Raw genomic sequence first — 23,926 nt, forward strand, 5'->3', positions numbered from 1 at the left:
GAATAACAACTTTCATATAAGAACCATTTTGGAACTACATGAGGGTCTGTCACTCTGAGAGGAAGGAAATAGACTTTTAGTGGGTGTTTCTGCTTTTCTTGTAACTCAGATGCCTCAGCCTCCGAGGTTCCCGTGTAGGGCAGGGAACCTGGACACCAGCACCTCTTCATGTGCCCCGGACCTGTACCTCCAGGCGGCATTCAGCTAGCCTTCCGTGAGGAAATCTGTGCTCCTAGGAGAGAGAAAATTGCAGGGTGTGATATAGAGCCCTCACTGAATACAATTATGCTTAAACACTATAAATATTCATAATTCTCAGCCATGAGTGCTGCTTTCCTGAGTGTTATATCCTACTTTTAAAAACCACTCAAGAAGTCAACCATTTAAGGAAAAATGGAGTGCTGTGCATGGCGGCACCACTGGAGAAGTGAAGGTAGGGGGCGGAGTTACTTGGGTCCCACTTGACTCAGCCCCCTGTAAGTCATCCAGTCATCTCGTTCCTATCTAGTAGACCGTTGGAACAGACTCTCATTTTCCTCTGATCCTTCCCCTGTCTTCACACCGGGTTCTCGAGCTAGACTGGCCCTGGCCACCTGGGCTGGATCTGCAGCATCAATTTCATCACTTCCTTCAGCAGACATTCCCTGGATGCCTACGCTCTGGGGACCTTGACTTCAGTACTGTCCTTGACTTCCAATGGTTCATAGTGGCAGACTGTGTGTGTGATCAATAACAGTGGAGGGTACAGGCTGAGGTAAAGTTTTGTACACGTGTATGTGTGTGTTGCGAGTATGAAGGTCACAGGAGCCTCTCTGGAGGAGAGGGCACTTGAATTGAGTTTAGAAGGAAGAGGAAGAGGGAAACGGGAAACAGGAAACAGGCTTGGGTGTTGGTTCGCCAGTGTCAGGTCTGATCGTGATGTTTGCTATCCAGATAGCAGGGCGGAAGGAGATGTACACTAGGGAACTGTTGTCTGCTGAGGGGGGTCAGGGTGCTGGGATGAGTGGAGATGTACACACAGAGAGTATATCGTCTTTGAGAGTGATGGGCTGGGTCTGCTTTGGGGCTCTAGGCTCATCTTTCTCCCCAGTAAGCACTTTCTAAAAAGGCACCTGGGGAAGAAGGTCAGTAATCTCCTTCTTGAAAACATTTTTGCTGGCTAGCTCTTAACACTTTGGTGCATTCTGACATCCGTTACCATCAGTGAGTACTGATGCATCATGGATAAATGCAGAACAGATGTGATTCTGTGTATGATGGGACTGTGAGGGTGGGACTTGAGAGGGCAGGATTCTGTGAGTCCTAAAGTGACGGGGACAGCATAAAACTAGGGTCCATTCTGAGGGAGCATGGGCCTGGAACAAGAACAGGCAGAGTTCCTTGCTTGCAGGTGACTTGGAAAATCTGGTTATCATTTGTTAGCTCTTGGTCTTCACTTGACAATTCTTGACCTTCACCGAGCTCCTTCTTAGTCATCACCTGCTGGTCCCTGGTCTCTACCTGCTGGTCCCTGGTCTCCACCTGCTGGTCCCTGGTGTTCACCTGCTGGTCCCTGGTCTTCACCTGCTGGTCCCTGGTATCCACCTGCTGGTCCGTGGTCTCCACCTGCTGGTCCCTGGTCTCCACCTGCTGGTCCCTGGTCTCCACCTGCTGGTCCCTGGTCTCCACCTGCTGGTCCCTGGTCTCCACCTGCTGGTCCCTGGTCTCCACCTGCTGGTCCCTGGTCTCCACCTGCTTGTCTGTGGTCTCCACCTGCTGGTCCCTGGTCTCCACCTGCTGGTCTCTGGTCTCCACCTGCTGGTCCCTGGTCTCCACCTGCTGGTCCCTGGTCTCCACCTGCTTGTCTGTGGTCTCCACCTGCTGGTCCCTGGTCTCCACCTGCTGGTCCCTGGTCTCCACCTGCTGGTCCCTGGTATTCACCTGCTGGTCCCTGGTCTTCACCTGCTGGTCCCTGGTCTCCACCTGCTGGTCCCTGGTATTCACCTGCTGGTCCCTGGTCTCCACCTGCTTGTCTGTGGTCTCCACCTGCTGGTCCCTGGTCTCCACCTGCTGGTCCCTGGTCTCCACCTGCTGGTCCCTGGTATTCACCTGCTGGTCCCTGGTCTTCACCTGCTGGTCCCTGGTCTTCACCTGCTGGTCCCTGGTCTTCACCTGCTTGTCCCTGGTTTCCACCTGCTGGTCCCTGGTATTCACCTGCTGGTCCCTGGTCTTCACCTGCTGGTCCCTGGTCTCCACCTGCTGGTCCCTGGTCTCTACCTGCTGGTCCCTGGTCTCCACCTGCTGGTCCCTGGTGTTCACCTGCTGGTCCCTGGTCTCCACCTGCTGGTCCCTGGTCTTCACCTGCTGGTCCCTGGTGTTCACCTGCTGGTCCCTGGTGTTCACCTGCTGGTCCCTGGTCTCCACCTGCTGGTCCCTGGTCTTTACCTGCTGGTCTCTGGTCTCCACCTGCTGCTCCCTGGTGTTCACCTGCTGGTCCCTGGTGTTCACCTGCTGGTCCCTGGTCTCCACCTGCTGGTCCCTGGTCTTTACCTGCTGGTCTCTGGTCTCCACCTGCTGCTCCCTGGTGTTCACCTGCTGGTCCCTGGTGTTCACCTGCTGGTCCCTGGTCTCCACCTGCTGGTCCCTGGTCTCCACCTGCTGGTCCCTGGTGTTCACCTGTTAGTTTTTGGTTTACCTGTAGGTCCCTGCTGGTTCATGATCTTTGCCTTTTGGTCTTTGCTCTTCACCTGCTCATCTGAGGTCTCCATTTCCCTGTTTCCAGCCACTTGGCTGTTCCTGGTCCTAACTGCCTGGTTGCTAGTCTTTACCCACTTGTCTTGGATCTTTACCTATTGGCTGCTGATCTGTGGTTTTCACCTGTGCCTCTTGGGAGAGTGGGAAGTCAAGGGTTCACAGAGTTGGATTTACTTGCATCGAACTCTGTTTTCATTGTGTTCCTGTGTGACCTTGGACAAGTGACCTTCCCTCACCTAAGAGTCTTCATCTGAGCGTGGAGCCAGGAAGTAATCCCTCCTTCAGAGTTGTTAAGTGGATCCAAGAGGAAAGGGAGGAGGTTGCATGGTGCCGGGAGTGTTTTCCCAAGAAGTTAGATCCATCTCTCTGCCTGGTTTGTTCAGCATGTCACTGTGTTCCTGTACATGTGTCACCAGTTGGAGAACAGCCTTAAGTCTGATCAAGAATTGTCCACTTGTTTGGAATGTGGGATGGTGAGCACCTGCCTAAGGGTGAGCTAAACTGTTTCCGGTGGTGGTGGAACTTCTCATGGTCAGGGAGGCAGGGCAGAGGTAGGTTAGAGTTCTAGCCTGTATCTCCAGAACAATTCCCCGCATCCCGACAAGTTCTGTTGCCTGGGGTGACTAATGTAGCTTCTGTACCCCATGGGACCTCTTCCATGCAAAGTAGCTGTGTGTGCATTTGCAGAGCATGTTTGTGTAGGTGGAGCGCCTTTGGAGGGCTGTATTCTCCATTTTGCTTGTGCCATGGGCCCCGGCAGCTGCTTCTCTGCCATTGTCCATTTGCCTCTGTCCAGGGAAGGCACTGGCATCGAGAAGGGGCTGTTTCACTTTCACGGCCAGGTTGAAGGTGCAGCTGGGCACCAATCCCACCGACTGTGCCTTCCAGTCTCAGCCATATTGTGTGGGGTATCTTTATCCAGAGGGAAATATCTCTCAACGAGCCAGGTGTAGTGGGGTCTGGGTGTCTCAGTCCCCCCCCCACCCCCACCCGAATTTGGCTTCCACTCTGCCTTCTGGAAGCAGCTTCTGTATGGCATGTGTATTCCAGGCCTGGCTCTGAATAGCAGCTCCCAGCTCCCAGCTCCCCGCCATCACCCTCTGCTGTGCTTGCCCTCGGGGATGAGAGCAGCCTGTGCTGTCCCACCAGGTGATGGCGCTATTTTGATTGTGCACCAGGTGCTCTATGCTGTGAGGCTTTGGTAGTGACAGAAAGGTTACTCGACACTCTCTAGCTGAGCTCCAGGGAAGGGCCTGGAGGCTTCTGGAGGCTGTCACTTGTGTTCACCCTCCTGGAGAGTTTGGTGACACAGCTCTGCCTGTGTTTTGTTTGATACACTCCGTCCCTTTCTGAGGTCTAGTGATAGGTTCCTGAAGTCAGTCTCCTAGAAATCTGCAGGGCCTTCCCTTTCAAAGTCCTTATCCTTTCACTAGCTCCCCAGGTGTGCAGGCAAGGGTCAGCTTGGCCTGGGATTGCAGGGACCCTGGAGGACTTTTGTGGGAGCACAGAAGGACTCTCTGCTTTGTCTCTGCACCCCGACTTGCTTCCCCGCCACTGCCTGATACCTGAACACTCACTCCGACCTTCTCCGAAGCCTCTGTACACAGCTCCAGTGCTGACCGCAGACTGAAGAGCTGGCTCGCTCCTTTCTGGCTAGGGCCGCCCTCCCTGAATCCTATCTTGCCTTGTTCTCTGGGTCTGCGGCTTGGAATAAGGCAGAAAAATCTGTGCTTGGGGACTAGCATGACCCTGAGTTCCTGTCCTGTTTGCCTCTGTTAGCCACGGGGAGGTTCATACCTGGCAAGAGACCTCACATTCCTAAGGTTTAACTGCCCTCTCTACAGATGGAGGAGCCTTGGATGGTGCCAAAAATCAGCCGTAAGCTGGGCAGGTGCTTCTGACCCAGTCTTCTTGCATTCTCGGTGATGCCTAGATTTTTGGACCTGGATCCTACCTCTGCTTCTGCCTGGCGCAGACATCTACCCCCTGTACTCTGCCCTCCTTCTTGTCAGAGGAGGAGGCAGGAGGAGTCAGCTTCCCTGTGGCTTCCTCATGGAGTCATGCTCCCAAAGACTCCCAGCATGGTCTTCCACCGAGGGGCTGTTTAAAGCTCCCTGCTGTTTCTGGGATCAGAAAAGAAGGCCCCAGCTAAGCATTCGGACCCTCTCCCACGAAGCCCATCTATCGTTCATCAAAACAGCTTGGGCTCGGCATTCTCCCTTATGGGAGTGTCTGTTCCCTGCCGGTCTGCAGAGGCCTCCCAGCCTTGGCTCTGCTCACACCAGTTGCTAGCCTGGCTTGTCCTCTTTCTGCTCCAGTCTCAACCGCTGTCCTCTGAGAGCCCCATGCCACCTCCAGCTGTGTGACTTTCACCCCCACCCACTGTTGAATCTGGGCCCAGGTTCTCTCTAGTGTCCTTTAGACAGTTTGCGGGGTGTGTGAGCTGGGATCTGTATCTGTTGTGATTTCCAGCATGAACCCTAGACTGGGAACACGGGGGCTCCAGGGGGCAGTTTGATCACTTGCTTGGAAAGAAATGGTTCCCAGTCTGTCTTCTTAGGGCAAGGGGGGTGTTGATGGGACAATCAAGCTCCACTGGTGGCCAGGTTTCTCTTAAGTCCCTCTCTTGGGCTTATGAATTCCGTTGTATTGTTTTTCAATTTTCCCTGAGCATCTGCTACTGTGAAATTTTCATTATCACTGGCAAAGATCCCCTCTCCTCCCTGCTGGCTGTAGGAGAGTTCTGAGTTCTCTCCCCATCTGCTCCGAAGCACCTGGAGCCTGAGATGGGTAATGTCCCTGGCCAGCTGGGCACGTTCTCAGAAGAACCGAGAGCTGGAGCTCAGTGGGCAGCCTGCCTGGTCAGGGGTGCTTTGGCTGTACCCAAGTCACGAAGGCTTTCCCTGCCTGCCTCTTCCCTGAGGTGTTGGTGGTCAGGCCAGGGAAGCTGGCTATGGGATTTGGCCAGCACCTCATCACCTCTTTTCCAACATGAGAGATACCCTTGCTTCTGAAGGTCTTCTTCTCAGACAGTCTTGATGTTGTGCCCCAGCTCTAAAAGAGGACTAGCTCTGTTTTCTGAGGCTGAGTTCCCATGAAGGCAGGTGGAATATTGACCTGCCAGCAGGTGAGACTGGGGCTGTAGGTCAGGTGTCAGACTCACCCTTCACCTTCATTCAGGAACCGGGGTACCCCACTTAGAAGCGGCCATGATGAGCATAGGAAGGCTGTGGATACTCTGTCTTGCTGACCACTGGTCCAGGCCTGATTTCAGCTACTTTTGGTCTTTCTCCCTTGCTTTTAAGCATGCCTGGGGGGCTTTCCTTGATGACTCTGGTTCACACTCTGCACTTTGGGTAAGGTGATCACAAGGACACTGCTGAGACATTCCCGGGACTAACTCACATGATTCTCTACCCTAATGTAGCCCATGCTGAGGTCGGGCATAGAGAGAAGGCTCAGCAAGAGTCATTTGCAGCATGAGACCAAAACTCTGAGACCAGGTAGTGTGACAGCAGGACTGGAATCTTGCCACCACGCTGTCCCAGCTGTTTACGAGGGGGAGGTTTACGTGTCATTCTTGCCGGTTCGGCCCTCAGAGGCTGTGCAGCAGCCTGCCACCTTCCTGTTTGTGTTCCCGGATGCCTTTGCATCAGTGCTTGACAACCGAAAGACTGAATGTATAATGGACACTTCCCAAGGGAGAAATATTTTAGAACTTACAAAAGACGTATTCTGTGGCCTAGGCTGTCATCTCAGGACTGCTGTATGGTGCCCGTGTTAGATGACCACTCTCCCTCCCTTTTTACAACACAGGGTTTAACCATAAGGTTCAGACTAGCGGAGGGACCAACCTGGGCTGAGGGCAACTTAGTGCAGAGCTGGGATGGTCAGATTTCTATTTTTGTCCTGCCAAAGCTGTCCCTGGCTGGTGGATGGAGCTAGTGTGTAAGAGACCCCTCAGGAACCCATGCGCCATCTGTTCGCAGGCCCCGCAGTCGGGGCTTTGGCCAGCAGATGCAAACAGCTTCCTTGGACCTGTCTAGGTAAGATGACTTGGAGTGATGGCACAGCTTCCCTGCGCCATGCTCAGTTCCCTTCCGTCCTGTTTTCACTCTCCCAGGTGATGTGGTAAGGGGGGGCGCCAGTGAGAAGGGTGAAGGCAATATGGGGGCCTTCCCTTTGCTAGTCATCTCCCTGGCCTTGGCTGCAGGGTGCACGGGATGTGGGGACTTGATGGCAGTCGAGAGTAGAGGAGCAGCAGGCTGGCGAGGGAAGGGGCTAGGCCTGCGATGGTCCCTGAAGAGGGGACTGCTGCTCCTGTATCTTATTTAAGGAGTACTATGAAGTTAGCAGCACTGAGCTTAAAGCTCACATTTGGGGGGCTGATCTCAGTTCCCACAGAAAGGTGGAGGGTGGGCTGGGGCCACCCTAGTTGGGTAGAGCCTAGTACTGGGAATGCAGGTACAACACGACTTGTTTGAGAAGAATGTAAGATCCCTCTGCCCACTGGGATGGCTTCTAGCCAGTGTTCCAGACATGGCCCTATCAGGTGACAGGCCATGGAACAGAGGACACAGCCACCCACAGCCAACAAGTTTAGGAGGGAGTAAGGTGTGAGGGCAGCTTGCCCTGGAGACAGGCCCATGGGGGTGACCTCTATTACGTTGTCCTGGAGGCAAGCCCACGGTGGGTGGGGGGTGACCTCTGTCACACAAGGTTTACTTGCTGAATGTAGTCATCTCCAGCTGTTCTCATGATGGCCGGGGTATCAGGGGCTAGCATCATCCTGCTGTACAAGTTGCTACAGACAGAAATGTCCTTAGGTAGCTCAGCCCATGAGCAAATATGGACTCTGACTGTATTATCTCTAAAGCAGGGAGCAGAGGACAGTTGGAGGCCTCGAGAAGCAGGAGGCTCTTCACAGGGTCTGGGAGAAGGATAAGAGAGCTAAGCACGGGGTGAAGCTCAGAAGGGCACACTGGTGTGAACTGCTCAGGGAACAGCAGGCACAGGAAGCCACGGGACGCTGCCACAGCAGAACCTCCAGCTTCCCACGTGACACCCAGGAACCAGGAAGTTGCTCTTCGAAATCTGATGGCCAAGAGGAGGAATCAGCAGCAAGCCTTAGAGCTGGAGTTGGGGCCAGGAAAGCTGGCAGGATTGGAACTACCAAGCCTTTCTTAGAAGGAGTCCAGAGGGCCCGGTGGGAAGGTGTCCTAGGTCAGCTTTCGCACTATGGATGGAGGCAGGAGCCAGGGCAAACACTGGATCTGGGGCTCTCTGCAGCAGTTGGCCTGACATGGGAGAGGAGGTGTGAGTACCAGAGTGGTAAAGTAATAACATTTCTAGGCTCCTACCACCCATGTGTCATACACAGGGGGATGAAGCAGAAGATCATGAAGTGATGGTGTGGAGAATAGGCTGTAAAGATCCAGACATCAAATACAGGCTGAGGTGGGAGAGGGTGGTAGCAACCTCAATAAGTAGCAGTTTCACATCTGTAAGGACCACTGGGATCTAAAAGGAAATACTTGGGCCAGGACTGAGGCTGCATGTCTGGGTGGTCTCGCCTTTCAGGTGATCACAGAGGACAGGTGGCCACTGGAAGTGGTCTCAGTGACTCAGAGGGAGGGAGAGAGCAGGCTGAAGACAGGCTCTGTTATCTGGCTGGCTGTGGATGTTTAAGCTTGCTTCTGGTTCCTCAGGCCTAGTGCCCAGGGACCTCTGAATGGTCTGTTGCTAGGCGACCAGGCTGTTGCCAGCAATGCCAGGAGAAGAGCTTGTAGGGCAGGCCTTCCCTGAGCTAGCCAAGGAGTGCGGAGGGAAATAATTGCAGGAGAGGTGTGGCTTCTGGGAGCTTCATATCCACAGGCACAGAGATACTGCTCTTCACTGGAGTAGAGCTAGATTGTGAGTGTCTGTCTGGTCAAGAGGGACTTGGGCTTTTTTAATCAGGTGATTCTAGAGGTGTTTGTAGCCTCACTTACCTCTTCCCCAATAGAGCTTCGGATGTGGATAGTTCCCCTAAGGCCTGTGTGCAAGTGCACCTCAGGGTGGTGCTGTTGGGAGGTGCTGGGAACCTGGAAGAGATGGGGCCTACAGGGTGTCTTAGGTCACTGGAAACATGTTTTTAGAATGTGAGGATGCAAGTCCTTCTGGTCTCCTCTGCTCCCTAATTCCTGCGTGGCAATCTGGCCCTTACCAGAGGCCTGAAGCATCAGACAGCCAAGTAATTCCTTAGAACCTGCAGAACGGAGAGCTAAGTGACACCTTTTCTCTCTATAAAGTTCATTGCTGTGCTAGTTACTTGAAGTTACTCCTGTGCCCTTGACGAAGCAACGTAAGGGAGGAATGTTTTATTTTGCTCATAGATTCACAGGCTCCATCATGGGTGCTTGGTCCCATGTGCTTGAGCAGGGGATCATGGTAGCAGGAGCATGTGGTCGAGGAGATTTTTCACTCCATGGTTGTCAGGAAACAGAGTGGATAAGACCCGGCCTCCAGCAACTTAACTTCCTTCATGGGAGCCCATCTCTTTACAGCCTCCCAGCAGAGGAGCAAGCACTTGGAGCAGGAGAGACATCCATTAACAGTGACTAGGATTATCACTATAGTGATGTGACGTGGTTTCCTACATACACGGGATGAAGTTAGCCCCAAGTCCTCAATGCCCCTCCCTACTTTGTATGTACTCCCTCTGAGGAGGACATAGACTAACGGCGGACAGCATTCCTTTAGGCACACTTTCCACGTGCAGAACATGGCTTTAGTCTCTATCAGTTGCCCCGGTTTCCTCTGTTTCCTGAAACATAAATCAGGCAGCTTGGAAGCTTAACTCTGGCTCCCCTGTGGGTTTTCATAATGTGCTCAGCTTGGCTGCCTGCTCTGGATCCTCCCATCTAGAGTGAAGTAGAGGACCTACTTCCCAGGCGGGTGTGGGCTTCGGCCATCAGGGTGGTCCCGTACCTGCTGGCTCTGACGGCAGCGATTGCCCTTCCCCTACGGCCAGAAACCGTAACATTTTCCTCTGCTGATTATGCTGGGATTCCTTGGCTAGCCTGCTCGTATGTGGCCATGCAGGGGTGACCCCCTGCCATTCTGGATTCCTTTGTTCCTTAGCCCGTTTCCCCAGAGCTGAGTCCCTGAAGTACCTGTGTTACCTGTCCCTTCTGAGCCAGTTCTTCAATATTGTTTGTGGCTCCAGTTGGGCCCTATGGATCCAGCTGTCCTCGGCTTGGGCTGATTGTCCACCCCTTCCTTTGACAGCTCTAGGACAGCTTTCTGGTTCCTAATTAGACTAAGTTGTGGAGGGCCGGTTGCCTCATCCAAGCGGGAAAAGATTAAGATTCCAGTCTAGGTGCAGGAGGCCCTGAAGCCCAGGACGCTTCCTTGCCCTATGCCATGCTGCTCACACCGAGCCCTGCTCTTGGACGAGGCTTGATTTTCTGCCACATTCCGTTCACTGGGCTACCTTACCTTGAAACCCTGATATGTCAAATGATTAGAATGCACACACCTGTGCTTCTGCATACATGTTCTGCCATCGAGTGTCCCATGGACATCTGCATCAGGCCCTGAACGTCTAGAAAGTCATTTACCTCAGTTTCCCTTCTTTGGGACCTTAAAGATCAGGCGTGAGGTAGTATAATCATATATAACTCAGCAGCATGTGCAGACACAAAGTGTTCTGTGGGCTGCAGGAGAAGGAATGGTTGATTTTACGTAGTGGGAAGAATCAAACAGTTTCACAGGGGAAGAGGGGTTTGAAAGGGGTCTGACGGGTGTGTGGAGGCTTCCAAGTCAGAGGAGAGAAGGAAGGACACTGTAGGAAAGGCAACCAGCATGTGCAAACTTTCAGATTAGTGGAAGTGCTGAATGCCACAGGCTGAGACACAGGGCATGGGAAGTTTGGAAAATAGACTGATGTCTTTTCGCGTGGGAATTGAGGGTGCTTCGATTCCCAGGCAGTGGGGTCGTGGCTATGGAGGACCCCGGTGGGTATTGAACTTGAGTCTGGAGAGTGGGATGGAGAACAGGGAGCTGGAAGACACACCAACATTCCTTCTTCACTGGGTTGAGGGAACCAGAAGTTTGGAGCAGGTAGAGGAGGTGACCTCTCTGAGAGTCTGCAGAGGAGTCCCGGGGAACCCCTGAGTTTGGGTGCTAAGAGTGCTGCACGGAGCCTTGAGCTTTCGAGGTTCTCCAGAACAAGAATGTGCTGTGCAGGCATGCCAGGGGCTCAGCCTGTCCTGAGATAACTTCCCCAGAGCAGGCTTCTGTGCGAATCCCGGCTGAGAGCTTGGTGTTCCATTGGCGGAGCAGTAAAAGTCATTACCGAGGAGCTGGAGAGTTATAAATAAGCCAGCACATTCCCACCCAGTGTTCCCTGCCTTTCCAGCCCGCGGGAGCAGGGAATCGGTTTTGATTCATTAATTGGCAGAGGGATGAGGCTCCAGAGAACCCAGGCGCTGCCAACTTCCCCCCACCCCCTCGCAGGCTCCAGGCAGCCCTCTGTGCTTGCTGCGTACCGGCCCGGACTCCAGTCCATCTTCCTGTGGGACTCTCTGGTCCTACCTACCGCCCTGGATGCTCTTCAAGGCTTGAATTTCAGTTTGCTGTCTTTGTTACTGTTCCCTGGTCCCTTTAACCCTTCACTTGCACACTGTCTTTACATTGGCACACAGATTGGTGTTAAGAGTTCCCAGTCTCTGGATGGGTAGGTTGTGCCCTTTCTTTTGAATGCCACAAGGAGGGGTGGTGAGCTGGAAAGCTCTGGGGTTTGCCTGGGAAATCTAGCCCCCATGCTGCTCCCGCTTTAGTGTGGTTTGTAGTAAATAGGTTGCTGCCCACTCTGCAGCATGGGCCCTGGCCAGGGTCTGAAGGGCTGAGTTGACAGGTGCTTCTCCACATAGTCCAGTAGCAAAGGCAGGAGAGTGGGAACTGTGGCCACACGCTCCACTGTGGTAAATCTTGGCTGGTGGCTTGAAGTGAGTTAAAGGGGAGGAAGATTGGAAAAAAGGTCTCTGGGAAGCCTAGCTACCCATGGAGCAATGGGAGGAGGTTACACAGATTATGTAGGCAGGAACACTACATATTTCTTGCGAGTCTTCATGGAAATCCAAGAGCTCTAAAAGCTGGATACTCGGGTTTCTTTGCAAGACTGCTGTCTCCTCGGGTACAAGTAGGCACCCAGTTCAGAGTTGTACACGGCTCGGGCTCTGGAGCCTAGCATGGGTTTTCATTTGCTTTGAAGACTTTGGGAAGTGAATGTGGTTTTAGATGGGGCCAGCACATGGTGGCTAATGCCTCATGAGGGCCCTGTCAGGGCGGCGTGGGAAGGCGGTATGTCTGTTGGGGAGGTTAGATGTGTGCGGGACTGATGGGGAGGTGATGGTCGTGTGGGCCGAGGAAATCAAGCAGGCTCGGAAGTATTTGGAAGTTGAGGTGTGTAGGAGACACACACTGGTGTCAGGTTTCAGTCAGACCAGGACCAGTTTGGAGTTAGAAACTTGGGAGGGTTCTGAGCCAGAACAGTAACTCTGAAAGCTTCGATAGGGCTAGGTCTGATGCTCAGAGGGAGATGTGCTAGGAGACCTAATGATTCCTTAGTCCTTAGCGGTGGACTCTGGGCGTGGGAGAAGGCAGAGAGGCAGGCCTCTGCAGGACTGACCTTGGGAGCTTCCTCCATCAGCCATTACTACAAAGGCTGGTGGGTGGGAAAGCCCAAAGGCAGGGGGTTGATTACCTTGTGATGATCCCTCTAGTTGATCTCTGAAGAGCGAAACAAGGTCATTAGTTGGAGCTTGGGAGGTTCCAGGAGAACAGGGAGGTTGGGGGTGGGGTGGGAAGATGGCACTAAGTGACAAGGGAGGGGACTTCTTGTCCCTCTGGGAGCACTGGGGGAGAGCCTGTGTGCTCCACAGATCCAGTGCAAGCCTTCTATAGCCCTGCCTCCAAAGTCTTCCCAGCCTGCGGTTTTGTTTACCCTTTACATGTCTTAATAAAAGATGAAAAATATTTATTCTCCATAGATCAATAATTTACCATGAGTTATGACAATACTAAATTTGGTCAATTATTCATGGGCTATCAAGTATTTATAAATGCTACCTTAATTTAAAGCATTAGCCATTAGAATTCAAATATTCATAAAGCCAGTGCCAGCCAAGAGGAGGAAGGGCAGGGTTCAGGTGGCAGGGGTGGCTGGGGAGAGGGCATGAGACCACTGCTTGTGGGAATGGCAGGGAGGCAGAGGTGCTGGACGCCCCGTGGATGCCATCGCTCCTGGGTGGGCAGGGCTGACCTGGGTCTGCTCCCTGCCTGCCTCTGGCTTCTGCCACCTGTAGAGCCCAGCAGAGCCCGGCAAAGCAGGGCAGGCAGGCCGCCCCAGCTCCAGGTGGAGGCCCTTTCATGCCTGGCCCTTCTGCAGACATTCAGCTGCTCCTTAGCATGGAACCCAGAGGCCCGTTAATGCCTGGCTGCTGGGCAGGAGGCTTGTGATTAAGAGGAGCAGGCGCTGAAAGATGGGTTTGGCCTATTCCGAGATCCGGTCTGGTTTATGGGGGTGGGGTGGGGTGGGCGGAGCATGAGTGGCTGGCTATGCCTCGCCTTGAGACATTCAGAGTACCTGGAGGAAGACAGGGTAAGGATGCTAGTGGCCAGCATCACTGTCGGGTCACCTGGACCAGACTGGTCAGCCTCCTCCCACAGAAGCCCCTGGAGCATTGCTTCACCCACCTGTGGACTTGAAGTTTCCCCAGAGCGCTGCATAAGGGTGTCCTTGCCCAGAATGGCCTCCACACCTGAAAGACTGCTCTCTTCCGGCACTCATGGAGCCTTGGAATTCTCTCAGTGGGGACAGGTCTCATCCCTGCTCGCCTGCTCCTGCCCAGGGAGTGCCCGGCTTGCTGCTACAGGCATTTGTATTCAAGCAAGGGTTGGAGAGAGTCAGCTGAGAATCTCAGACCTTGTTTCTTTGTACCTCCCCCTCACTGACGGATGGAAAGGTCTGGTGGCCTGGTTCTAATTTCTTCAGATGTGTGGTCCTGGCCACAGGACCTAGGGTGAAGAGCACTGAAAGTGTGTTCTGTGAGGTAGCCTGTATCACACCTGTGCTGTCCTCCCAGAGACTCAGTTGTAGACTCTCCTCAGGGGAGGTTGGCGGGGGGTGTAATTGTGGATTGAGAGCTAATTGTGTTAGTGTTTAACTCTGAGCTCAGGCAGCCTCCTTCCTTCTATTTTCTGGGAATTCAGAGCCACAGACTGACTGGCTTAGAGACCTCTGTGGAGACCCTGTGCCTTCCCAGGCAGGGAACTGCAACTCTTGCTCATTACAATTCGTCTCTACTTCCCTCTTCCCTCGCCGATGAGTTGTACTCAGGGAGCACTTATCAATCTATCAGGACCTGCCTGATGATGAAGAGAGAAATCAGCTTTATGGCCAGATAATATTGGAAGACAAGAGCGATATCAAGAGCAGTTATCCTCGGAGAGTCGCGGAAACCTGCTGAGCTCCAAGCTGGAAAATCTGCACTGTGGAGTTCCTGCTCCATGCCAGGCAGCGAGTGAGACCCTACACATAAAGACGGAAAGGCGGGGAACTTACTGGGCCCACAGTGTCCTTGCAGTAGACGTTAGCATCTGCTGGGTCCTGCTCGTGGCTTGCATATCCAGGGTGGGCATGGGGAGGGACAAGAGGCCGGCAGGGAGACAGAGGACAGCAGGACCCACTCTTGCCATCCTGGGGTTTGAGCTCTGTGACATGGATGCTACCATCTGTCACAGGGGCGGGGTGGGCGGGGTGAGGGCCAGCTCATTCGACAGGCCCCACAGTGGGTCCCTGCATAGCAGATCTAGGCTCAGACCCATCTCAGCACAAGCTCTGTATGAATTGTGTAACATCCCGTCTCACACAACCTTGATTAAGCTAATAGCTGATTTGGCTTTGATCTGATGTATTTTGATCTTATTATTTTTATGTTAGGAGCCTCCAAATAATCATCATTTCAACAGTGCCCCAATTAGCCGACCATTCACAGTGGATTGAAAATTGACTCACATTGGGCCTCTCCATTAGCGCCTGGGAGAGACTTCCAGAATTAATGATTCTCCCTGCACCAGAGGCTGGGTGCTTGTGGTACTGCAGGTGGTCATATGAGGGGCTACTCTCCCCCTTGGAGGAGGAGGCTATCGGCAAAGGTCGTGGGTGGCAGGATGGCTCTTAAGTCTGATGACTACTACTTTTTATTTATTTATTTATTTTTAGTAATAATAAAAAGAGCCTTTTGGAACTAGCTTCTATTTCATCGCGGTGTATTCTTGGTTCTCCTGCCGCTCTTCTCCCATCTCCTGCGTTCTCCTTCACGGTCCCCTTCCTCTTCTGCAGCAGCACCCCTGATGCTTTGTCCTCTTCCTCAAAGCAGAGGTGACTTTTAAAAGGGGGGGTGTTCTTAGATAGGGCTTTGCTGGGTAGCTTTGACTGGTCTAGAACTCACTATGTAGCCTACAGTGACCTTGAACTCATGACATTTCTCTTAACTTCCAAAGTGATGGGACTGCTCCTATGTGCCTCTACACCCATTGATAATGAATCCTTCTTAGGTTCTGGGCATGACTTGGGTGCAGGTGTTGATGGGGAAACATAAGGATGAGATTCCTATGTTCTCCCAAACTCTGGTAAGGTAGCTGTTGGTGAGCAATTTGCCCAGATTCTGCATTTTAATCGTGCTTTACCCTATCATGTAGGTCCCCCATTCCTATTGGTTTAAATCCTTCATTTGAGATTCTGCTGCCAAACATGTAACTGACTCCGTCTCCTGCATCCTTGAAAGCCTCCTTTCTCTTTCCTCTTGCCAAATTATAGAGTATGTGTCCTGGGAGAATCCAGTGTACACAGGAAGAGGCTAACATGTTATTGGTGTGTTAGACATACGCATGAAATGTGCAGGAGGGCAGGAGGCAAACCTTAGTGTCGTGTGACATGTGTGGCGCAGATGGGGAAACTGAGGCTCAAAGGTCTGTGGCTTCAGAGCTTGGTGTATGTGGACTAGGGAGCTGGTTTAGCATGGAAGTCAGGTGGTAGCTGAAGAGGAGTGAGGTAGATGGGTGATGGACCAGTGGCTTGTGGGACGGGTGCAGGAGATGAGTTCCTGAACCATAAGGCCCTGCACCATTCAGTTTATTTGAAAATATTGTTTAAGATTCTAATGCAGGGCTAGAGAGATGGCTCAGTAGCTAAGAGCACTGGCTGCTTTTCCAAAGGTCTTGAGTTCAATTCCCAGCAACCACATGGTGGCTCACAACCATCTCTATATGGGACCTGATATCCTCTTATGTCTCACAGGCATACATACAGATAGAGTATTAATAAATAAATACTTAAAGATGATCCTAATGCAGTGTCTTAGTACTGAAGACACGGTGAACCGAAGAGCAGTCCATTCACCATCATGATGCCTTAGCGATTTGCGTTTCCTGAACGTTTTATCGCACTGTAACCAGCATAGGGTTTGTAGTTTGTTTTGTTTTGTTTGTTTTTGTTACCACTTGACCATGTCTCAGAAGTTTGTGGCGGTATGGGGATGAGCTGGGAGCTCACCTTAGTCTAGCCCTGTCACTTGATGCTCGTGCGGCCAGCCTCTCATCTCACTATCTGGGAGACAAAAGCAGAACTTTGTTTTCCTAGTGGATGTGCTGAGAACAGCATGAATTCACAAAGATCACATACACAACAGAGCCTGGCTCAGAGACCATCCTCACGCAGCAGTCCCTCTTCCTCCGTGCCGCCCCGCTTATCCATTATTGGAGGATTTTTTTTCTTTTCTTAAGCAATTACCTATTCATGCCATGAGATTTTGGCAAGATATAGGAAAATAAAAAAAGAAAAGTACTTACAAATTGCTTTCGCTTCAAACATTTTGCATTTTTTTCCTTCTGGTCTTTCTTTCATGCATATTGAGTTTTATTTAATTGATATTGTAAAATACATAGATTTTTGCATGATTTTTATGTACCTTTCTATGACGAGTGCTTTCCTATATTGTTGTGGGTGCACTGCTGTAGAGGTTGTGTGTGTACTTTCCGTGTGTAGTGCTTCCATAGTCACACGCTACTTGCATCTTTCAGAGAATTTGCAGTATTCCCTGGGTACCACTGAGTGTCCTCTTTTGCTTTTGGATCTAGCTCTGTTCCATGGTCTGGATAGCTGCCCAGAGAGCAGTAAGGAACACAGAGCATGAAAATGTCAGGACCCACAGTATCCTTGTACAAATCTTTAGGAGCTGCCATGCTTTGCCCACTATTTGTGTGTGTGTGTGTGTGTGTGTGTGCACATGTGCACATGGCACATGTATGTGTGTGCACATGAATGTGCATGCATACATGTATGTGTGTATGTATATGCACGTGTATGTGAGTGTATGTGTGTGCATGTTGAGTATGACAGAGATCACTGTGTACTCCTTGAGCTCGAGGGTCATTAGAAGGGTCAGGTGGTTGTCGAGGGAGTGTGCCACGCCATGGCACGGTTTCTATGGGCATCTTGAATGAAGGCTGTGCCCAGCCTGGGGAGGATGACTCAGTCCTGAAGTAAGAATGAGCATGAGGTTGAGTTCAGGAGGTGTGGGGTGCCGTCTACTATGTACAGGTGGAATGGAGAGCATGAGGCATGGTGTCTCTTCAAGACTTGCCCAGGTAGGCACATATGTGTGTGTAACATGCCCATGTTTGATGCATGTAGAATCAGAGAGGTCAACATCTCTCACTGAGACAGTATCTCTCACTGAACCTGGGGTTCCCTGACTTACCTGGTGTAGCTGATCAGAAAGCCACAGGGTTCCCCTGTCTCTGCCTGCCTAGTGCTAGGATTATGGGTATGCACCACTGCGTCAGCTTTTAAAAAATTAGGTCTTTTTGAGATTATAATTACACCATCTCTCCTCTCCCTTTCTTCCTTCTCCTCTCATATCCCCTTCTTTGCTCTATTTCAGATGCATGGCTTCCTTTTTCACTAATTGTTGTTGCATATGTGTGCTCCTAAACGCACAGCCTGCTGAGCCTGTAAAATGTTGCTTGTGTGGACATGATTCCAGGGCTGACCATTTGCCATTGAACGAACAATTGCTGTGCTCTTCCCTGGGGAAGGCTTTCTCAGCCTTTCTTAGTTGCCTGAAGAGTTGCTGTTGTTGCAATAGATGGAGACCATTACAGAAAACCACAGCTAAACAAAATACAGAGCTGTGGAGCCCAGGTCCAACAGATAGGTCTTCAGCATAACCCCTGCACCTTGGGCTCAGGAATCATTACGGAAGAGGGATGAACTGACCGTAAGAGCCAGGGGAACAGGGAGTTTGCGTTGAGACTGTGGCTCCTAGGAATGGCCGAAGCTATCTCATCAAGTCCCACCAACATGGCTGCCCACTCATGAGCTGAACAAGGACTATCAATAGATATGCTAACATGGATGGGACTCGAAGCTCAAAGAGCTACAGGCAGCTGAAGAATGTGTAGTCTTTTATTATTTATTTATTTTTAACATGGGTACTGGGTATCAGAACTGAGATCCTCATGACTGTGTGGTGAGGATTTTACACACCGAGCCATCTCCCCAGTTCTCACTGGGTGTCTATAAACAGACACAACGTTTAAATGATTGGATTTCTGTGAAGCCAGGATGGAGGGGCAGAACATTTGGGTAGCTGTGAGATCCTTGAGAGAGATCATATGTCCTTTGTTTACCCAGCTTCAAGCCCTGGCATGGGAAGTGGAGGAATCCTTGGGCACTGGGACCTGAGTTACCATCTACAATGTCCCCCAGTATTTACGGCAAAGCTCTGGTATGGGAGCAGCCACCACTGGTGCCAGCCAGTGTAGGGGACAGCTCCTCTTCCATCTTTTCTACCCTCTTTTCTCTTCCTTCCCCTTGGGGTGACCACTCTTGTTTCTCGCCTCCTTCTCAGCCCCGTCTGAAACATTACATAAACTCTAGGGCCCCCACGAAGGAACCACATTGTCAAAGTTGTTCAGCGTCTGCTGCGTGTAGCAGATGGCTCGCTGCCATCCACAGGCTGTGTTTTGAGACCGCGTCTGCTTCCCCGCATTATCCCCATCGCACAGAGCATTGGTAAGACATGCTCGCTTCAAAACTGGCACATGGAGTTGGGCTGTGGGGGGCAGGATCTCCCTCTCTGCTCTGATGGCCCTAGAAGGTAGATGAGCTTGTGGCCAACAGTGGCACGCGGTAACTCCTTGTGGTTACTGGGCGACTTCTCAAGTTCAGGCTCCTGAAGTGTGTCAGTCTCAGAAAGGGCTGTTGTCATCTCAGTCTCCTTTCTCCTCTGTGCCCTTGGTAGCTGCCTGAGCTACGGGTGCATCTTCCTTTGTGATTGTCAAGTGGCTTTTGAACAGTCCTGGGCTTCCGGAGCCAAGCATTTCATCTGGGCTTTGACCCAGTATTCTCATGATAGAGCTCAAGTGGACTTGGCCATGAGACTGAGACTCCTGCTCACCGCCTTTCCATATTCTGGGTCCTCTGGGGTAAGTATATGTCTTCCTGACATCATGATGTCATCCAGAGCTTACAGACACAAGCAGCCCAGTTCAGACAACAATTGCAGAGCACACGTTGTATTCTTTGCCCATGAAAAGGGATACACAAGTTCCCCAGCATGAGGTTTTGGCTCCTCCCCAGCATTTTGGCTACTGGCCCAAGGTGGGAAGCATCATCTAATTCAGAGTTATGTTCTGTGAATCAGGGAGATTTGGGGTGGACCCCTTCTACACCACCCTTCTTTGGCTAGCCTGGGGCAAATGATCTGGCTCCTTCTGACCTTTCATTTTTTAAATGAGCCCAAGATGTGTAGTTTTAATGGTTCACCCACCAAGGTTCACAGGAGCTGCTGGCCTGGCTGGACCTGGCTCTTGGTCTGTGTGGGAAGGCATCTCGGGGCCCCAAGCATGAGCTGCTGGGTGGGACAGTGGGGACGAAGCCTGTACAGCAGTGCCCCATGCTGATCTCTTCCTGTCTTTTTCCTTTCTTTCCAGCCTGTGACCTCATGACCCAGGGAATTTTGGCCTTGGTCACATCCACAGGCTGTGCGTCTGCCAACGCCCTGCAGTCCCTCACAGACGCCATGCACATCCCACACCTCTTTGTCCAGCGCAACCCCGGGGGTTCACCACGTACTGCCTGCCACCTGAACCCTAGCCCAGACGGCGAGGCCTACACACTGGCTTCGAGACCACCCGTCCGTCTCAATGATGTCATGCTCAGGCTGGTGACAGAACTGCGCTGGCAGAAGTTCGTCATGTTCTATGACAGCGAGTACGGTGAGTCTGGGGAGGTGGGGCTGAGGCTTGGGCCTGGGGACAGCTGGGTGCTGAGAGCCTAATACCAGAAGCTTCAACCATGGGGCCCAGGACTGGTGTACTGTCAGGGCGTAGATCCACCTTGGTGGTCTGGGCTGTTTTCCTCAGGGTGGCAGGGCCCAACCTTGAAGCTTCGTGAATCGGAGAAGAGCTACAAGAACAGATCTGTAGATAGGCACTAAAGTTGCCTAGCAACATCACCTTATCATGACAGCTGAAGTTTGAATCGTCTTAGAATTTTCAATAAAATATTAATAAACTGCTGGCAGGGATCTGAAGAGCTGAAGTGGAGGCTGCCTGCCTGGGTCTTCTTGGCGTCTTCTCTGAAGGTTACCCCTCATGCTGGATGGTGGTCCAGCCTCAGGATTTTGTTTACATCCACCTTGATCTGCCCTGTTTCAGGGTCTTAGGCTGTGGCAAAGATCAGAAGTAGGGGTCTGTTAGCCGGTGGGCCTGAGGATATGTATGGCTGTGCATGGCTTCTTTGAAGACCTCGTCTGTGGAAGTAAGCATAATTTATTTGTAAGGAAACCACAAAAGCCGGCTTTGGAGAAACAGCTTCATGTTTTCTTAAAGCTTCTCTGGAAGTAGACCAGTTCAAGTCCTGAGATAAAATGGTTTCCATGATTTGTGCTTCAGAAAGGTTTTATTTGGAGATCATTGATAATCACAGATCACTATGAGAAATGATGTAAAGGGATATATCATATGCCCAACACCCAGGTTTCCACAGGGCAGCACTTTAATTAGACGTATCACAATATCACACCCAGGATTTGACCCTAGTGTAGCCGGCAGGCCCTTCATAGTTTCTGTGTTTGTGTGTTCCGTTTCAGTCTGCTGTGGGCGTTGGGTCCTATGTAGTTTACCAGTTCCCATGCATGTGTCCAGTCCAGTCTGCTGCGGGTGTGGATTCATTCTGCAGCATTTCTCTTGTATGCTTATTTGTGTGATCACTAGCCCAGGATCCAAAGTGGTTCTCTTAAGAATCCCTGTGCTACACTTTTATAGCCACAGCCCCTGCATCACCTGTCCCAGGTATGTGGGCACTCGCGGGGTTTGGAAGCCCCCCTTGGCTGAGGTTAGGATAGAGCTGTGCAACCCTATAAAGTCCAGTTTTGTCTCCTGGTGAAATCACCCGTTTGCCAAGCATGTAACTAAGAAAAGAAATCAGCATATGCTTGCATTTGCCTAAATACTCTGCTTCCTTAATGGGACGTTGTCCTCAGTGCTTGAACAAATAAACTGGAGCCTTCCAGGAAGAATTGAAAGAGCAAACAGTTACTGTGTTGAAATAAGGACGTGGTGGTGGCTGGGACAAGGGTGGCTCAAGGCTTCAGGGTCCTGCTGGCATGCTCAGGAACTCTCCTTCCCCTCTGACAGGCGCTCAGCCTCAGGTTCCACGGAGACATTGTAACAGCACCGATGAGCTACAAGGCAGCTCTGAGAAGCCAGGCCTTGCTCCGAGAACCAAACCTTAAGGTCGTCCCGTTGATGCTGAAACCGAGTGCTGTGGGAGATGGGGGCACTGGCAGGGTTGGGCTCCTCTCAGGTGCCTTCGCTCCTCTTGTCTCTGGCCTCCACATACCATTCCTCTTGAAGGGCCCTTGAGCCACAGCTGCGAGGAAGGCGGGTGGCAGCTCTGTAGCCTGCTCACTGTCTGGCCTTCTGTGCTTCCTGAAGACTGAGCGCTGCCTGGAGGCACTGGCCCAGACTCTGTCTTTTCTTCTCATTATCCGTCTCATGTCCGTGTCACTCAGCTGGCACGTGTTCCAGGAAAGGTGTCTTCCCCACCCCCGTCCAGCAGAGCTTGAATCTTATTTACCTGATCACCTGTCCTCAGCCTACTTGGCTTAGACGGCCACTCATGGGAGCTTGCCCCTGACGTCCACTGGACTCCTGCAGAGGTGGCCACTCGCAGAAGAGCAGGCCAAATGCTTTTCTGTGTGCCATTGCAGTCCAGCGCTGTGCTGTGTCTGGGTATATGAATGCCAAGTTGACGGGTGGAGACAAAGGGGAGACGTGGAGGAAAATGAATATGCTGGGTGCTCTGACCTCTCTGATCTAGGATGGGCGTAGGGAACCAGGAAGCAGGGTTCATCTCACAGAAGCACTCCCAGCCCATCTTCTTCAGCCCCCTCAGCCCTGAACCTGGACCACCCCCAGAGTGTACGTACCTCTGTTCTGACATGATGCCCTTGGGATGGTGCTGTGTGAAGAAGGGTGTTGAGGCTGTATGTAGGCTCAGCAACAGAAAACCGTGTTTAGGATGCTGGGAGCCCATGGTACAGGGAGGGACTGGGAGCCACCGACTGTGTTTGCTGATTGTGTTGCCTGCTTGGACATGGGCTACCAGAGCTGCCTGCCGATGGCGCTGTCCAGGGTGCTGACCCATCTGGCTTCAGTTGCTCTGGAGGTCACCGCTCTTTTAATTGTAGTCTGAGTAGGGCCCTGCTGCTTCTGCACACCCTGGCCATCAGCCTCTTAATTTGACGCCCTCTGAGGCTAGTTTGTGCCTGTAAAAGTTCCTCTACCCCTACTGTTGCTGCTTGGCCTGACTATTCCCCTCCTGTATATTCCAGCCTGTTCTCTCTCTCTCTCTCTCTCTCTCTCTCTCTCTCTCTCTCTCTCTCTCTCTCTCATATATTCTCTATTTACATTTCAAATGATATCCCCTTTCCCAGTCCCCCATCCCAGATAGCCTCTATCCCATCCCCCTTCTCTGCTTCTATGAGGGTGTTCCTCCACCCACCCCACGCCCACCTTCCTGCCCTTGATGTCCCTACATTGGGGCATCTATTGAGCCGTCATAGGACCAAACACCTCTCTTCCCATTGGTGTCTGACGAGGCCATCCTCTGCTACATATGCAGCTGGAGCCATGTGCACTACTTGGTTGATGGCTTAGTCCCTGGGAGCTCTGGTTGGTTGATATTGTTGTTCTTCCTGTGAGGTCGCAAACCCCTTCAGCTCCTGTAGTCCTTCTCTAACTACTCCACTGGGGACCCTGCACTCAGTCCAGTGGTTGGCTGTGAGCATTGCCTCTGTATTTGTCAGGCTCTGGCAGAGTCTCTCAGGAGACAGCTATATCAGACTCCTGTTTTCCTTCTTGAGTCTCATCAGGCTAGCCAAGGTGCGTAAAAACCACAACACAGTCACCCCTCAGAGTGGGCATGTGGTGGATCCCATGGTATCACTTGTGGTGAAGTCTCCACATACTATGGGTGGATTCATATTGTCAGTATACCCGTGATGATGTAGTTTCAGATACGCCAAATTAAAAATCAAATTGAGTGTAAATACTATTTATTTCTCCCAAAATCAAATGGAAGTGATTTGGGATATTGTTACTTTTCCTTGCTGATCTCTAAGTATCTTTACATATATTATTTCATTTATGCCACATTTTAACCACTGAAGCAAATTAGGCTCAGTGAGATGCTTTTGGGCTTTAAGACCTGGTCACAGTCAAGACACCATCCTGTTTCTTGGTGGGCTTTAGATTTCTTCTCGTGTGCCTAGCCAGTCAGAACCATTGCTGAAATAGGAGTATGGCTCAGAATGGACCCAGCATGCCTTAGAACAGCAGCTCATCCTTTAGTGACCGTCACATACAGACCCTTCCTCTGGGGGGCTGGCGAGGACTGATTCCTCTCCATTTCCTTGTCGGTTTCCCTTTAATCTCGGGAATGTCTTCCCCTGGTAGAACTTGAGGACTGGCCATTTGCACCGCGTGTGAGATCAGAGCAGGAAGGCCCTAAGAGAATGCAACAGAAAGGCATGCTATAGTTTGAATGCTGAATGTGCTACACATGTTAAAGACTTGG

At 51.7% G+C, this 23,926-nt stretch overlaps 1 protein-coding gene across 1 annotated transcript in view; it reads left to right on the plus strand.

Moving 5' to 3' along the window:
- Nucleotides 1-23,926, plus strand: part of Grid1 (glutamate ionotropic receptor delta type subunit 1) — a 749,675-nt gene that overhangs the window by 105,002 nt on the left and 620,747 nt on the right. The window contains exon 3 of the mRNA XM_052190670.1: nucleotides 19,777-20,061. Within this exon, the coding sequence (XP_052046630.1) occupies nucleotides 19,777-20,061 (285 nt within the window). The remainder of the gene's footprint in view (nucleotides 1-19,776; nucleotides 20,062-23,926) is intronic.

The sequence above is a fragment of the Apodemus sylvaticus genome, chromosome 8 (genome assembly GCF_947179515.1).
Source record: "Apodemus sylvaticus chromosome 8, mApoSyl1.1, whole genome shotgun sequence".
NCBI lineage: Eukaryota > Metazoa > Chordata > Mammalia > Rodentia > Muridae > Apodemus > Apodemus sylvaticus.